This window comes from Monodelphis domestica, chromosome 1 (assembly GCF_027887165.1).
Source record: "Monodelphis domestica isolate mMonDom1 chromosome 1, mMonDom1.pri, whole genome shotgun sequence".
NCBI classification, from domain to species: Eukaryota; Metazoa; Chordata; class Mammalia; order Didelphimorphia; family Didelphidae; genus Monodelphis; species Monodelphis domestica.
The window spans coordinates 671965274-671982928 of record NC_077227.1 but is presented as its reverse complement, the minus strand read 5'-3'; the positions used below and the strand labels follow the sequence as shown (position 1 = coordinate 671982928).

The following is a 17655-nucleotide window of genomic DNA, read 5'->3' as shown; positions in this document are numbered from 1 at the left end:
ATCAGTCTCTGTGTACAATGTTCTCCTGGTTCTGCTTCTTTCACTCTGCTTCAATTCCTGGAGGTTGTTCCAGTTCCCATGGAATTCCTCTACTTTATTATTCCTTTGAGCACAATAGTATTTCATCACCAACATATACCACAATTTGTTCAGCCATTCTCCAATCCAAGGGCATCCCCTCATTTTCCAATTTTTTGCCACTACAAAGAGCTCAGTTATGAATATTATTGTACATTTTTTTCCTTATTATCTCTTTGGGGTACAAACCCAGCAGTGCTATGGCTGGATCAAAAGGCAGACATTCTTTTAGCGCCCTTTGAGCATAGTTCCAAATTGCCCTCCAGAATGGTTGGATCAATTCACAACTCCACTACCAATGCATTAATGTCCCAACTTTGCCACATCCCCTCCAGCATTCATTACTTTCCATTGCTGTCATGTTAGCCAATCTGCTAGGTGTGAGATGATACCTCAGAGTTGTTTTTGATTTGCATCTCTCTGATTATAAGAGATTTAGAACATTTTTTCATGTGCTTATTAATAGTTTTGATTTCTTTAACTGAAAATTGCCTATTCCTGTCCCTTGTCCATTTATCAATTGGAGAATGGCTTGATTTTTTGTACAATTGGTTTAGTTCTTTATAAATGTAGGTAATTAGACCTTTGTCTGAGGTTTTTGTTATGAAGATTGTTTCCCAATTTGTTACTACCATTCTAATTTTGGATGCATTAGTTTTGTTTGTCCAAAAACTTTTTAATTTGATGTAATCAAAATTATTGGTTTTACATTTTGTGGTTTTTTTCTAGCTCTTGCTTGGTTTTAAAGTCTTTACTTTCCCAAAGACCTGACATGCATACTATTCTGTGTTCACCTAATTTGCTTATAGTTTCCTTCTTTATATTCAGATCTTTCACCCATTCTGAGTTTATCTTGGTGTAGGGTGTGATATGTTGATCCAAACCCAATCTCTCCTATACTGTCTTCCAATTTTCCCAGCAGTTTTTATCAAATAGTGGATTTTGGTCCCAAAAGCTGGGAGGTTTTCTTACTTTCAAATTTATTAACCTCTCCTTTGATTTTTCAAGATTTCCAATTTGGTATTTGGTTGGAGTTTTAAATTTTGTTCTTTTTCTAGTTTGTTTGTTTGGGTTTTGGCTGCATGCCCAATTCATTGATCTGCTCTTTCTCTATTTTATTGATGTATGCATTTAGAGATAAATTTTTCTGGCATTTTTAAGGGCTGTGATATGGAAATCACTTTAAAAGACTGATATATATTAATTTAAGGTCGCCAAGGAATTCAGCTATGTAATTCCTAAATGAAAACTCAAGTCAGCAGTCAACCTTTTATGGAGTTTTTAATTACAAACAGGAGGAAGAAAGTTATTAGAGATAGAGAGAGAGAGGGAGAGAGAGAGAGAGAGAGAGAAAGGGGAGAGAAGGGAATAGGGCTTAATACCCCCTCTGCTTAGGCTGGGCCAAAGGCCCAAGCCTTAGATAGCTGAGGCAAAGAAAAGAGATCAGTCCCTATCACTCACGTGACCAAAATGGAGAAACCGTCTCAGGGGCCTCCACCTCCAGCCTCCTTCAGAGCAAGCCCTCCTCTCAGATCTCTCCAGGAGCTCTCCCTCCAGGACCTCTCTCCTCTCAGACTCCTTCAGAGCAAACACCTCTCAGAGCCAAACCTCTCTCCTCTTGTCCTCAGACCCCGCTATCTTTAAGGAAACCATCTAAGTCCCCTCCCCTCAGTTCTCACATCTACCAATCACTGTTGATGTCTCCCCTGTGCCAATGGTGGCTCTAGCTTAACCCAGGACCGCCCAGAGGTCTGTTTCCTTTGCACATGTCTGTTGAAAGTCATATTCTCAAATAATTAAATCTTGATCTTTGCTACAGCCCTTCCTAAATCCTGTTACTCTGAGTAGGGTGGAGATTGGAAGTTCCAAGACCTGGTTCTGTCATTCCAAGTATCTCTATTGTATCAATTCTAAAATCAATCATGACTCAAAGAACTTCCTGTTCTATGCTTAAGCATAGGTCAAAGCCCTTTCCATTGTTTAGCAAAAGGTTTCTGTCCTAAAGTAGTCTTAAGTAGGGAGGAGAAGGATCCTCCCATGCCAAGGAGTTTCATATTCCATAAGAGTTCTTACTATCAGTAGGAGATATTTTCAAGTATGAAAATTCCCAATGGGGAAATTTCCAACATTCATAAGTCTAAGAAATTTTAAGGTTTACAGGGCAGAGCAAGAAGCAACCTGTTCTGCCCACATAACTAATCAAAGGAAGCTACTTCTACCTTTCTGATAGGGAACTCAAAGTTAGGCAATCCGGGTATTTACAGGCAAACCTCCTTACACATATATACAATGACTTCAGCAATGTAAATGGAAAGAATAAGACAAAAACCTGAATCCTATGTAATTATAATTACCAAATTTGGCATTGGAAGAAAATCTGAGAAAATCACAGTCCTCCCTTCTTAAAGAGATAGGACAATGGTTATGTTGATTAGTCTTGTTGAACTATGTTTTTCTCTTTTTATATTATTAGAAGGGCTGACCCATTGAATAGGGGAGAGAAGAAGAACATATTAAAAAATAATCATTTTTTAAAGTTATAATAAAAATAAGAAAAAATTTAAGTCATAGAGAATGAGAATTATAAACTATAATTTTAGGGAGTAGTTGAAATCATAAATCAACTGAAATACTGAAAAAATTGTAGTTATTTGAGTAAGTAGTAGGCATTCCCACTGATTTGTCAGGAGCAGTTAGGTAAGCCAGGACAAAGTGTGAATTCTCTGGGCAAAGCTCAACATTTTTTGGAGGTATAAAGTTTTTCTTTGTCTGATCTTCATTATCCCAAATCATGTGGTCTTTTTTTTCTGACATAGGCCTCAAGTTCACAGTTTCAAAGTTGTAGCAAAAATAAAAATTAACTAGTTCACAGCTCATGACAGCCCAGGAGTGATAATAACTCGACTTTGTATATACATAGGCAGAGACTCAGAGTGACCCCCCCCCCCCTCCGCCTTTTGAAGGATAAAATTATATTAAGGCAAATCAGTAAATTTATTAACTCTTCTACTTTGGGCAGACTGGGCTTTGGTAGATGTCTGAATAAATGAAATATTCTATCTCTGCTAAATAATATTTTCTGCCAAGCTTGTTTAATCAATTTACCAAACTTCTTTATTTCCTCTTTCTTTGCAGATAACAGATAAAGCTTCAATTTTTGCCTTCAGTTGTCCTCAACCAATGCTTTCCACTGTGCTTCTACACTCTAGTTCTTGTATTTTTTCATATAAATATATTTTCTATAACAATGTGACACCCCAAGCCCCACTTACATCTTTATCTTTGTTGTTGTTGTTTTTTTTAATAAGTCATGTTATTCCAGAGTCCTATTTTAATCATGGGCTTAATAATATCTATGTCAAATTTCTCTATTTGCCACAGGTTCTACACATCATTCTGATTTTCATCTATCTTTTTGTGTATAATGAATGGATTTTTAGCCCAAGGGTTGATGGATAGATTAGATTTCAAGAGATCTATGAACTTGAATAGGAAAAAATGAACATATTTTCACTATCCACTAACTGAAAATTAGCATTTCTTTCATTTTGAATTAAAAAAAAAATTCTGAGAAGGGTTTTATAGGCTTCATCAGACATCCAAAGGAGTCCACACAAAAATAAGTGAAGAACTCCTGGTATATAGACATCTGAGGACTTGTTGATTTCTGGATGGAATTTTTGTTTGGGACATCTTTACAACTACATCTTAGAGTATAGTTTCTCTCAGCTTGATGGATATATATAGGCAGAAACTTCCTTCTTTGTTCCCCCAAGGAACTACCAGAGTGCCCATAGTTGGCACTTTATACATGTTTGTTTGACATTAACTAATTCTTCTAAAAAAATAGTCTTTACTTTATAATTTATTTAACTATTGCCACTTCCTTACCACTCTCTCAAGTCCTTGTAAATTATTTCATTTCCACATTTTTTCTGAAGATCATCTCCACTTACGGTCCTTCATACTCTCCTAGTTATCTTAGTCTTCATTTAGTAGTCTTTCCATAGCATTTAACACTGCTGACCACTCCTTTTTTATTGATTCTTTCTCTTCCCTTGTTTTTCCTGACTCTGCTCCTCTTTCTTTCTTAATTTCTCTTTCATCTTTTATAGTCTCCCTGTTTCCTTTATCCCTTAGGCACAGAATAGTTAGGTTGTTTTCAAAGGACAGTGATCATAGCTGATAATATTATGAAACCTACAGCCCAAGTGAATAATAAGATCTAACAAAAGCAATTTATATGAACTAAAACGACACAAAATTCCCTTTGCCTCGGTGTCTTGTCTTCATGTCTGTTATCTCTTTTCTTCCCTGTAGCTGGTTGTCTCTAGCCCCACTTTCCTATGTATCTGTGTGATGCCCTTTTTTGACTCTTCTCTTATAAACGTGTCAGTCATATTGCATTATCCAACTATCTGAATTCTTGTTTTTAAAAGTTCTGTTTTTATTGCAACAGAAACAACTTGAAGATTTCAGTATTGGCCTGAACCCTGTATGAGACACATTGGTTACTTTTTCACCGTACAGGAAAACGGATGCAACCTTCCTTTCAATTATATCATTGCACCCTGTATACACTCTATTTTCTCTCCATTGTGGAAAGCAAATATGGTATTTCCTAAAAAGGAAATAGAAAATGAGGACGACGACCACTTTGAAGATGCCTTTGAAGAAATTCCAATACCAACAACAATTGATCTTTCCCAATCAATAGAAGAAAGCACAACAGGATTATATTTATTTCTAAGTAATAAATTCTCAGAAGCCTTGGATTCCCTTCATCCATTGTCTCATAAAAGCATGTATCATGCCATTATCTATGGCACTATTTTGGTTCTTCGGGCCTTCCTGACTTTTAATGAGAAAGATATAGATATGGCAAATACCACAATTAAGGAAGTTTTGACAACTTGTAACAGCTTCAGAAGAAAAAGCTCAGTGATGAATTCAATGTCTCGTCTAATTTACAAACATGAAATAACTGTGCTTAAGGAAGAAGAAATTCATGCAGAACTCTGCTATGCTCAAAGTTTATCCCTGAAAGCAGCAGTAGCACTTTTGAAAAATGAAACTCTGTTTGGTTTTCTTAAAGCTGGAATCAGTTTTGGACTAAGTTACCAAATCTATAAAGACTGTCAAGAGCTATTATTGCATTTACCAAACTATTACAGTGAAACCCAGAAACATTTTGCTGGAGAAATAAAATTTGGAATTGGAACATTCAATTTGTTAGCAGCACTTTTACCACCTAAGATCCTTCCACTTTTTAATTTTGTTGGTTATACTACCAGTTTGGAATTAGGTCTCGCTTTACTCTATGAAGGTGCATCATCTTCCAGTATTAACAACATCATATGTCTGTTAGCCTTGTTGATTTATTACTTTTATGTTGCTGTAAGTTTTGGTACTGATAAGAAATACAAGCATGATATCGAAAATCTCCTTTTAAGTTATCTCAAGAAGTTTCCAAAGTGTGTCTTCCTTGGCTTTTTCTATGGACGCTTAAGCATGCTGAAAGGAAATTTTGACTCTGCAGAGTTAAAATTTCAACAGTGCATTTTTTTACAAAATGAATGGAAGCAGCTTCATCACTTCTGTTACTGGGAACTTATGTGGTGCTTCATTATCCAGCAGGAATGGTATTCTGCTTACCACTATGCAGAGCTACTCTGTCAACAAAGTAAGTGGTCCAGAGCTTCCTATACATACAGCAAAGCTGTCATTTTGACCATGCTTCCTGATGAATTTGTGAAATCAACAGGTGAGGATATAAAGTCTTTGTTCTTAAACGTAGAAAGCCTAAAAATAAAAGTGTTAGGGCATTTTCTCCCAGTGGAAACCTTTGCTATTCTGAAGTCCCAACGCTACAGTTCTATCACCGCCTGGAATAGAGCACAACCTGTTCTGGAGCTTATGTATATCTGGAGTGGTTTCCGAATTATGAAAAAAAGACGAGACCTCATTGCACTCTGGCTAGACCTAATTGATAAAGAAGAGGAAGTTTTGCAGAAAACTCCAAACAAAGAATATCAACTAGAAGACATGTGTTTGATGTATTTACTAAAAGGTCTATGCCTTAAATTCCTATGCAAATACTGGAGAGCTGAACTATACTTTCATCGTGTTATTCAAAATGAAAAAGTAATCAAATATGATACATATTTGGTGCCATATGCATACTACGAACTGGGATTACTACAATATCTACGAGGAGAAAAGAATGCAGCAATAAAATCCATAAACCTCATTAAAAACTTTAAAAACTTTTCCATGGAGACCAGGTTACAGTTTAGGGTTCATTTAGCCCTTCAGCAAATGACTAAAAAAAAATGATTTAAAAATAAATGGTGGTCTTATTTCACCTAAATGTAATGTCTAAAATAAACAAGATACCATTAACAAATAGAAAAATTAGTTCTGTGTGGAAGAAATTGAGGAATAGGTAGTTGCTAGAAGTTGAATAGTAAGTATAGTAGTTGCCATCATCATAGTCACCTGTTTTCAATAGCTATCAAATGCTTTGTAGATTCAATTTTGCAAAAGGATTGACATATTCTTCAATAATAAAATGAAGAATATGGATCTGGGGAGATTAAAGGGATGAGATCATTGTTTAAAGGACTGAGGATATCTCCTGGCCCTAGGTGGGTGGTTCAGTGGACAGAGCACTGGGCCTGAAATCAGGAAGACTTAAATTCAAATCTGTTCTCAGACCTAGCTGAGTGACCCTGAGCACATCACTTAACCTCTGTTTGCCTTAATCCATTGGGAAAGGAAATGGAAAACAACTGGTATCTTTGCAAAGAAAACCCCATGGACAATATGATCCACAGGGTCACCAGGAGTTGAAGAGGACTGAAAGTACTGAACAACCACCACCACCATCTGGCTCTACACCCTTAGCATCTTCATTCATTCCTCACTGATTGCTTAAGTCTGAGCATTGTGGAGTAATTTGATTGGCTCCTTGTCATTCAGTGGTTCAGTCGTGTCCAACTCTTTGTGACCCTGTGGACCATAGTATACCAGGCCCTTCTATCCTCTACCAAGTCTTTCCAAGTTCATGTTCATTGTTTCCATCTCATCCTCTGCCATTCCCTTTTCCTTTTGCCTTTAATCTTTCCCAACAGCAGGGTCTTTTCCAGTGACCAATGATCCAAAACAATTCCATGATGAAAAATGCTGTCTACCTCCAGAGAAAGAACCATGAACTCTGAGTGCAGATTGAAGTTTATTTGTTTTTTCATTTTATTTTTCTTGACTTTATTTTTTTTATTTTGGCTACATGGCTAATATGGAAATATATTTTGCATGATTTCACATGTATAATGGATACTTCATATTGTTTGCCTTCTCAGTGGGTAGAGGAGGGATTTGGAAAGAATTTGGAACTCAAAATTAAAAAAAAAGATTGTGAAAAAACATTTTTAAAATGTTCCCTTTTTAAGCCTATGATGAAGATCATTTTAATTCTTTAAGAGAAAAGACTATGGGTACTTTTTGCAGTGTCTGGTCAAGTTGTGTCTGACTGCTAGTCATATATATACTATGCAAAATAGGCAGGGAGAAGGCAAAGAAATTTTAGGTCAGTCATTAGTTAAGAAGGAAGCATTTGTATGTGGAGTACCTGTCCTGGGTGCTGGAACATAGATGCAGAGAATGAAACAGTCCATTCTTGTAAGGAGTACACATTCTAAAAGTAGAGACAACAAGCATGTATCTAAGCATATTGCAAAGTAATTAAATATAATGTGGTTTAGGAGGAAGGACACTAGCCATTGGTGATTAAGAAAGGCTTCCAGTAGAAGTGATGCTTGAGCTGGGTCTTGAAATAGTAAATAACATAATGTCTCTATAGTTACCTATTGAATTTATAAAACAAAGCTGTAGGCTATGGGAAATATGACCTCTACACAAAGAAAGGCTGATGCCTTGAGAAGAAATTAATAAATTTATAGAATGTATTATATTTTGCTTGTTATTCATTATCCAAAAAAGCATGAAATATGTCAATGTTGAAGTTTTTGGTATTTCTTTAACTTACTGCAGAAGTAGAGGCATGAAAGTAAATCATTTAGTGCTGAAATATTGGAATATAATTTTTGACATCTCAGGGCTCACATGGTACATTTTTCTTGCTTTTCAGATGAGGAGCTAAGGCTCAATGATTTGCAAAGATCACCTGCCTAACCAGTGGCAAAAATGATATTTAAATTTGGGTCTCCTGACTCCCAGTCCAGTGCTTTCCTCACTAGGCCTCACCCACACTGCCATGTGAGGTACCCAGAAGGTAGCTACTCCCACTATTCTCTCAGGGTTCTTTCTACTTGGAAACCTTGAGGATAGGGGTATACTAGTAAATGTTCAGGGGTGGGAGTGGGGAGGAAGCTTATACTTTTTAAAGTTTAATCTGTATTATTAATATTTTATCACTTTCTTAAGTCTAGACAATCAGCCCAGCAGTACATATAGCATTGATTTATAGAGTTTGCCAATTTCTAAGTTGTAAATGCTTACACTGAAAAACAGTCAGCTTTCTAGAGTAGGTTCTTAGCTGATTCCAGCACACCCCTACCTGAGGGGCTAGGTCGGGTATTACCACTCAACAGCTTCAGACAATGTGCTTCTCACTGATTATCAGTCAGTATTGGTTAATTTTGAGGAAAACCAATAAAGGTGGTGCAACAAAGACAGTTGTTACAGACACAATACCCTCAAACTGGGGTGTGCTTGCTCCCCTTGCCCACACCAGGTCCCTGGGAAGGGTAGGTTCAAATTAAGAGAGTTACTGTGCAGGAAAGTGGAAACCCAGATTGTGGTAACTACGAGCCCTTTTCTACCTGAAGAGTCCCCTTGAAGAACCCCTAAGCTGGAGCTCTCTGATGAGACTTGTACAATACTGAAACTGCCTTTCATTTATATGTCTAGCTTATCCTTGGTGTGTCTCTTGGCTTTGGATGCAGAATTGCCATTGGTCACTGTTTCCCAGGGATGCTAATTCCAGCTCCAGGGGACACTGCTACCAACAGCAGTGGGACCACCAAGTCTTTTTGAAGTTCATCTAGTCAATTCTGTCACTGAATACTAGGTTGACTTTCTGAGGATGCCCTCTGTTGCCTTTGGCATGTCAGTCTCTACTCCTGATGGATGTTTTGTCTTCTACTAGTTCAGTTTCTATGGTAACATCATTAATGGGAAGAGGACAGACAAGAGGAAGATCCTCTTTACAATATAAATTCCTTCTCGGGTTTCTGGAATCCTTAGCTCCTGTATTGGAGACCTCTCCCACTTGACTCACTAGCTCCAAACTAGCTTGTTTTCATATATAAACTTAGGAGGAGTGACTTGATCTTTAATGAATCATAATATATTTCCAATGTATTCACATTGGAAATATATTATCTGTCTTTATCTAGGCTTAAAACTCTTGTGATTTTTTTCAAACTGATTCAAGACTTATTCACATTTAATTTAGTTTAAAAAATAAAACAAAAACAAAACCCTTACTTTCCAACTTAGAATCAATACTATGTATTGGTTCCAGGTCAGAAAAGTGGTAAAGTTAGGCAATGAAGGATAAATGACTTACCCAGCACAGCTAGGAAGTGTCTGAGGCCAGATTTGAACCTAGGCCCTCTCATCTCCAGGCCTGGCTCTCAATCCACTGAATTATCTATTTCCTTCCCAGTTGATTAATTCAATACAATGGCGGGGTCTCTTGTGATTAATTCTTATAGGGTTATACATCGTTTAATTGACCCCCTAGTGATTAGCATTCCTTTAATTGTTTGGTTTTATATGGTTTTCTTTGAACAAGTTTTCATAAATCTATGAAAATTTATACCCATGTACCCAGATAACAGACACTCATCATACCAACAACTGGCAAGTAGAAACAAGAGCCTTAGGATTAGCAGCATCCTATAGACCATGGATTCTGCTTCTAGCCCAGTCCTGCAGCCATCATCCAGAGAAGCTATCCCTGTGGAGAAGGAACTAACCATTCCCACCAACTGGTGTCACCTATACCTTCAGTGGGAAGCCACCCTGAGGGAGAGGCAGGAGGCAATATGGACAAGGAAAGTAAAATACCATCACTCAACCACCAATTCTCCTCAGACTGATGGAGAAAGTCTAGAATTCTTACCCCCCAAGAGCCTTAGAGATGGTGGTATGAAAAATTAACACTAGCTTGTATGCTTTTTCTTGGTACTTTTAAGATTGGCCTTATTAAAAGGGGGAAATTTCCTATTTTGTTTGAAAATAGCCCATTCTCTGACTGAATTAAGTTGCCATTCAGTCTCATCTTTTGACTGAAGAACAAAGCCTGTGCTTATCTGTCAATAAACTACTTAAGATGGAGGGTATGGGGGGGGGGTGGCTACTGGCTCTGTGGTACCCACTGAGAAGACACATCCCTCTTGTCTCATGTGACTTCTGGTATCCGGAAGACCTACCTCTGATCCAAACTGAAACTGGAGTCTGCCAAATCAGACTCAGAAAAGTGACATTATGAATCATGTAAAGCAGACTTGGGGAAAGAGGAAGTAGGCTTCTTTTGCCTTGAAACCAGAGAGAGCACTTGAACATAGTGTGGTGGTGCAACTGGCTTTGTATAGATAGCAGCTAGGGAAGGAGATGCCTTTTCTTTCTCTAACCTTTTAAGAAAATTATTTAACAAATAACATATACATTAAGTCTCAAGAGAATTTAAATCCTAACAGTACTGTCTCTGAGACCACCTTCCCTGCTTCTAAGCCTGGCTCCAGCTGCTATTATTAAGGGGAACAATTAATGTGGGGAAAAGGGACTCAACCTTTTGAAAACCAACACCAATAATTGGCCAACTTCCATCAATAGGCAGGTAAGCCCAAAAGCCTTAGAAATGGCAGCACCCCCTAGATCGTTTGTTTTGCTTCTGTCATTTCAATCATATTTGAGTCTTCATGACTTCATTTGGCAAAGATACTGGAGTGGTTTGCCATTTTGTTCTTGAGTGCCTTTTACAGATGAGGAACTGGGGCAAACTGGGTTAAGTGATTTACCCCAGGTCACACAGCCAGGAAGTAACTGAAGTCAGATTTAAACTCAGAAAGATGAATCTGACTCCAGGCCCAGCACTTTATCCACTGCTACCTAGTTGCCCCTCTGCTTCTGACCTAGCTCCCAAAAGGCAGTATGCTGGCAAGCAATTTCTGTGAAGATGTGATAAAGCAACCATTTCTGTGAGTCCTGCCACCCTTGCCTTTTCAATAAGGATTGGGAAAAAATGCCATCAAAGTCCTTGGGTTCAACATGGTTTTATCAGTGGAAATGACAAAGAAGATGCCTTACCATTTGCTTTGTCACTGTACTCTAAGCATCGTGGGGCCTTTCCACTTGACAGGAAGCTGAAATGTCTTCTATGTGCTGTCTTCCCTCATTTGAATGTGAACTTCTTAAGAGTGTCAACATGGAATCTAGAAGCCCCCAAACTTGTAGCCTAGAAAGATTTAGTGATTCCCCAGTTTACTTAGCTGGGAGGTGAAAGCCTCAAGTTTGAGCCTGTTCCTATGAGAATCCACAATCCACTTCAGATGGGGACTAAGCCCAAGCCAAAGCCGAGTGACTCTTCTACTCTTCGGACGCATCTCCCAGGATATCACACCCTCCTTCCGAGAATCAACTCAGGACATTCACCTTGAGAGACTGACGTACCACCTACTGTGCCAAAGAGTCGCCCCATCTGAAGCGGATTGTGGATTCTCACAGGAACAGGCTCAAACCTGAGTCTTTTACCTCCCAGCTAAGTAAACTGGGGAATCACTAAATCTTTCTAGGCTACAAGTTTGGGGGCTTCTAGATTCCATGTTGACAAGAGCAAAAACTATCTTTACTTATGGATTTATATCACCAGAGATCAGCATAATACTTTGCATAATAATAAATGCTTTTTCATCATTTTATTCAATTCAATCATCCTGTTTTTGTGAATCATAGGAAGGCTTCTTTATCAACTAACCCTAGTGCCCACAGTAGAGGACCCTATTGAGTTTTTCAAGATTCACTAAAAGACAGATCATTAGCATTATTCCCTAAAACCAAATAGAATTCCAAATCCCAGCTCAAAAGACTTAATTAAATCAGAAGTCTCCTTAGTATCCTGTTTTCTTGGGCTTCATGGTAGCTTGGTATGGTGAACAATAGTATTATTTTTTCCCTTCTATGAACAACATTGTGTTACCTACTGTGCATTTTTTAGCTCTTACAGACTTCCCTAGACTGTTAAATGATATGAATGTATGTTTTAGAATCACAGATTTGAGAATTGGAAGGGATTTTAAAGATCATCTAATCTTTCATTTTACAAAAGATGAGGAAACTGAGAAGTTAAATGGTTTGCCAAAAGTCACAGCATTATTTAGTGATAGGGCTACACTAAATACATAGATCTTAGGACTTTTTGTCCATTGCTTTTTCCATTATGCTATATTGCCTTTTACACATATACTCTAATTATACTATAAAAATTAGAAAAATGATCAAGATGTTTTGATCACTTAATTCCTAACTAAAAAGTTTTGGGGACACACCATTCAAATATGTATACTTATATATAAATTACAGATATTATTGTACTAATAGGAACGTTATAAAACTTCCATAAGTTTTCCATAAGTTCCATAAGAGAACCCCTTTTCTCACTTTATAATTAATACTGTTCTTTGTAAGAGCAATGTGATTGAATGTTTCACTATTTTAAAAAATCTTGGTTTAATAGTTTGTGGTGGTGATTCCAATGTCTGGTTCTAGGCTCTAGGTTTTAGGTTTTAATGTCTTCTTGGTGAGAATCTATCAAATTTAGGAGGTCCCCCTACACTATATACTATTCTGAACATTTTCCTATTCACTCCCCTTCTCTTTCCTTTTTTTCCAAGTTAATAAACATTTATTAAGGGTTCAATATGCCAGGAACTGTGCTAAGCACTGAAACTAAAAATACAAGCAAAAAATATAGTTCTTGCCCTCAAGAAGCTTACCTTCTAATGGTATATTTAAAATATATTAAAAGTAGTTGAAAATTTTGGGAGCGAAGAAGAGCACTTACTTAAAATGGAAGTTCCAAAGAACCAACCAATTGGAGGAAACCGGCTACAGGAGTTATTCCAAGGTGAGAAGATTGCAGTAATAGACCCATCTTTCAGAATGAGAAGATTTTTAATGTTTCTCACAACTATGTTTGCATTTCAAAGTTTCCACACAGCTGTAGTTTAGTCAGGAGTGCTTGGAAGTCTTTTGTTTCACTGAAGATCCATTTTCTCTCTAGAAGATTATACTCAGATACTCTGTATAAGTTATTCTTGGTTTTAAGCTTATATTGCTTTCTGGGATATCATTCCAATCTCTCCTTTCTTTATAGTGGTAACTGGTAAGTCTTGTGTGATCTTTCCTATTTGTCTTTTAGTACTTGAATTTTTTTTTTCTGAATGCTTGTAGCATTTTTCTTTTACCTGAAAGCTCTAGATTTGAGATATAATATTTTTGGAAATGTTTATATTGTTGCTTCCTCCAGGAAATGGTTAGCATATTAATCTTTCAATTTGCTCTGTGTTTTTAAAAGAGCTAGACAGTTTTATGATTTCTTGATAGGCTTTCCTTTTGGTCAAGGTTTCAAGCAGTTCAGTGATTCCCCTTCCCCCCAGTCCAGTGATTTAAAATTTTCCTTTTCTTGACCTATTTATCAAGTCTGGTGTTTTTAATATGAGACACCTTATACTTTCTAATGTTTTCTCAATGCTTTAATTTTTTTAACCTTATTCATTAAATTATTGACTTTTATTTGATTCATTTTAATTTTCAAGCAGGTAGGTTTCACAGGGTATAGAGCACCTGAAGTTAGGAAGATCTGAATTCAAATCCAACCTCAAACACCTATTAGTTGTGTAACCTTGAGCAAATCACTTAACCCTGTTTGTTTCAGTTTCTTCATCTGTAAAATGAGCTTGAGAAGGAAATGGCAAATCATTCCAGTGTTTTTGCAAAGAAAACTCTACATGGGGTCACAAAGCGTCAGATAAGGTTGGAAATGATTTAAAAAACAAGAAAAAGGGTTAATCAAATTTTTATATCTTTTGTACTAAGCTGTTAATTCTCTTTCCAATTCTTTTTTCTGTACCTCCTTTCTTCAGTATTCTCCTTCATGCCCTCATTTCTTTCCTAATTATCTTCTCTAGCATTCTCATTTCATTTATAAAATCACTTTAGTCCTCTTAAAAAGTCTTGATAAGTCTCTTCCAAGAATTCTACTTGAACGTTTCAATTTGTACTGAAGCAGTTTTTTCTTTGAGATTTTTTTTTTCCTATAGATATTTTGAAGTCATTCTTTTTTTTTCCTGAGTTTGTGTCTTGAGCTCCTCTGTCATTATGGTAGAATTCTTTTTTTTTAAATCACTCTTCAAGCCTAGCTTCAGTCTTTCTGTTAAGGACAAATTTTATGCACTTCTGGAGGGAATGGCTAGACTATGGTTGGTCTTATTTTATATCTCCTTGGATCTACCTGATACTTTTTTAAGGTTATTGAATGTTGTGTTAATTGAAGATCTCAGGGAAAATCCAGACCAGGAACTTGCAAACCTTCAGTTTTTTTTAAAACTGGTCTAATCCAGGACAAAAGTCTGATTGCTCGCTTTTTGTTCTGAGCTCTTCAAATTCCTTCCCTGGGCATATTATTTGACTATAGAGTCCATCTGACTCAAGTTTTCTTCCACTTCATCTTCTCAGACATAATTTGTCCTCTGTTTAATGTATCCAAACACTGGCTCCTTCTGCATAAATTTGATGAGGCTATTTTTCATACTATGTGGCTGCTGAGAAACCACATTACCAGGTGAGTTGTTTCTACCTTCAGTGCATGTTGCCAAACTCAAAACTTGTTGGCTTATTCCAAGGGCAAACACAAAGGCTGCAATACTCTGAGTTTTGTAAGGCTCTCTAATGTCTTTATTTGGGCCATGCTGCCTCTTTATGTAGTTCAGTTTTTCTCCTTTTTCATCTACTCTACTGATGGTTTTGATTCTCCTCTCTTGAGACTCATGATTAAACCTGGGATTCTCCTTCTGCTTTCCAGGGACTCATCAGTCATTTGGTGATCCCTTGGCTGAATTTATTCTGACAGATTATCAATGATGGATCAAAATTCCTGGCAAGCAAAGAAGGTGGATCTCATGCCCTTCTCTTTCCAAACCTCCTCAATTGGAACTTTCCCAAAGATGAGACCTAGTAGGGCTTTATTTTTTTTTTCAATTTAAACAGAAGACTTTTTCAATAGGTCAAATATTTACTGAATACCTACTATGTGCCAGGCACTGTGTGAAGCACTGGGGATACAAGAGACAAAAGACAGCCCTTCCCACAAGGAGATTATATTCTAATGAGGGAGACAACATGAAAACAAATATATTCAAGGCAAGTCATATACACAAGATAAATAGAAAGTAACTATCAGAGAATTAAGAAGAATTAAGAAGGATTGAGGCAGGCTTACAGTAAAAAGAAGGGATTTTAATTAGAACTTAAAGAAAATGAGTTAAGTCAGAAGCAAGTAATGATTAGGAGGGAAGAGTATTCCTGATATGCGGGATAACCAAAGAAAATGTCCAGAGCTGAGAGATGGAGTGTCTTGTTCGTGAAACATTAAGGAGGCCAACCTCACCGGATCTTAGAGTACAAGTCTGGGAGTAAAATGTAATAAGACTGGAAAAGTTGGCGAGTTGGGAGGGGAGCTAAATTATAAAGTGCTTTGAATGCCTGGATTAACAGGAAAAGCACAGGATTTGTGGTTGAAAGAGCCTTTTTTTGGGTTATTTTTTTCCCATTACACTTCTTTTTATTTAATTAATTTAGAATATTTTCCCTTCGTTACATGATTCATGTTCTTTCCCTCCCCCTCCTGTAGCCAACAAGCAATTCCACTGGGTTTTTCATTTTTCATTTATCAAGACCTATTTCCATATTATTAATGTTTGTAATAGAGTGATCATTTAGAGTCTGCATCCCCAATCATATCCCCAACGAACCATGTGATCAATCAAATGTTTTTTTTTTTTTCTGGGTTTCTACTCCCAAAGTTCTTCCTCTGAATGTAGATAGTGTTCTTTCTCATAAGTCCCTCAGAATTGTCCTGTATCACTGCATTGCTGCAGTAGAGAAGTCCGTCATCTCTGATTGTGCCACAGTGTAGCAGTCTCTGTGTACTGGTTCTGCTCCTTTTGCTCTGCTTTGTCCAGTTCACATTAGAATTCCTCCAGTTCATTATTCCTTTTAACACAATAGTATTCCATCACCAACAGATACCACAATTTGTTCAGCCATTCCCCAATTGAAGGGTATCCCCTCATTTTCCAATTTTTTGCCACCACAAAGAGCTGGACTATAAATATTTCTGTGCAGGTCTTTCCCCTTATCTCTTTGGGAAGAGCCTGGTTTTGATGGGGGTGAGCAGTGATGGAGGCTAGAACCCAGTGATTTGAGATCCTAGGCTTTTACCAGTTAGCAAATATTGTAAATTAGAATGTAGAAAATGACCACCCTGTGCTTTCCCTGTGCCTTCCTCCCAACTGAAGAGAGTTTGTCTATCATTCCAGGCCTGTAAAGAAAGAGCTACCATGATAGGTAGCTTAGACAGGTGACTTAAGCACAACATGGGAGGGAACATCACACATGTACACTAGGGGTCTTTGCAATTAAGGGAAACCATAATTAGAGAAAAATTTTCAAATTCTGCACATGCCCCCTTTCACTTTCTGTGTCCTAATGTTCCCCTTAGGTAGACTCCTAAAACACAACTCTACCCAAAATTATGCCTGTCTCCTCAACTGACCTTTTCAAGGTTTTTAGCTTGGAACCCCCTCCCCCTCCAAAAAATGCTCAGAGGAACATCATTCTAAGGAAAGGGGGAAGAGTTTCCAAGAATGGGAGGAGACAAAGCCTCAAAAAATATAGCAACCTTAATCCCGCCATTGCTACTTCACCATCCTGGTCACATGCCAATCTATCATTCTCAAATAAAAAAACCTTCAGATGAGCTTCTAATTTTTTGGGTGAGAACCAACCTAGTCTTTCCCAAAATTTAAATATTTTTTCTTTCATTTACTACCTATGTGGTCTCGGATAAGGCACTTCCTCTTAGGTTTTAAAGAGTTCTAGGGGCTCCAATTTGTAACGGTGGTCTCTGGGATGCAGCGGGGACAGGGCCTAAAGTGATCGGAACCGAAATCTGCCCTCTGCCTCTATGACCCTCTGTGGACTTCAGTTTCCGAGTCTGTAAAATGAGGAGATTGAAGAGGGAATGTCGAATAAATAAAATAGTTTAAAATTATTTTGTGTTATTTGACACCAATTGTCCCTCCGAAACCAGCAAAACTTGTAGGTCATAAAACAACAAGAAACATTATGCCATTGAGCGGCGTGTTGAAACTCACGCGGTTCGATTTCCCTCACTGTACAACGTAGGACTACAAAACAGAGGATTCTGGGAAAAGGAAGTAACGCAAGAGAGAGCGAAGAATGCTGGTCCCAGATTGGAGCGCTTGAAAG

At 37.4% G+C, this 17655-nt stretch overlaps 1 protein-coding gene across 2 annotated transcripts in view; it reads left to right on the top strand.

Moving 5' to 3' along the window:
• The window catches only part of LOC100011118 (tetratricopeptide repeat protein 39B-like), a 30375-nt gene extending 20030 nt beyond the window's left edge, over window positions 1-10345 (top strand). Inside the window, exons 2-3 of one of the 2 annotated variants that reach the window (XR_008911153.1) lie at window positions 4538-8371; window positions 9938-10345. Coding sequence is in view for 1 of the 2 variants with exons in the window: in XM_001364774.4 (XP_001364811.2) it covers window positions 4576-6414 (1839 nt within the window). In the remaining variant the exon portion in view is untranslated. Of the gene's footprint in view, window positions 1-4537; window positions 8372-9937 lie in introns of those variants that run through there. The other variant, XM_001364774.4, reaches the window with a different exon arrangement.
• Window positions 10346-17655: the final 7310 nt, after the last annotated feature.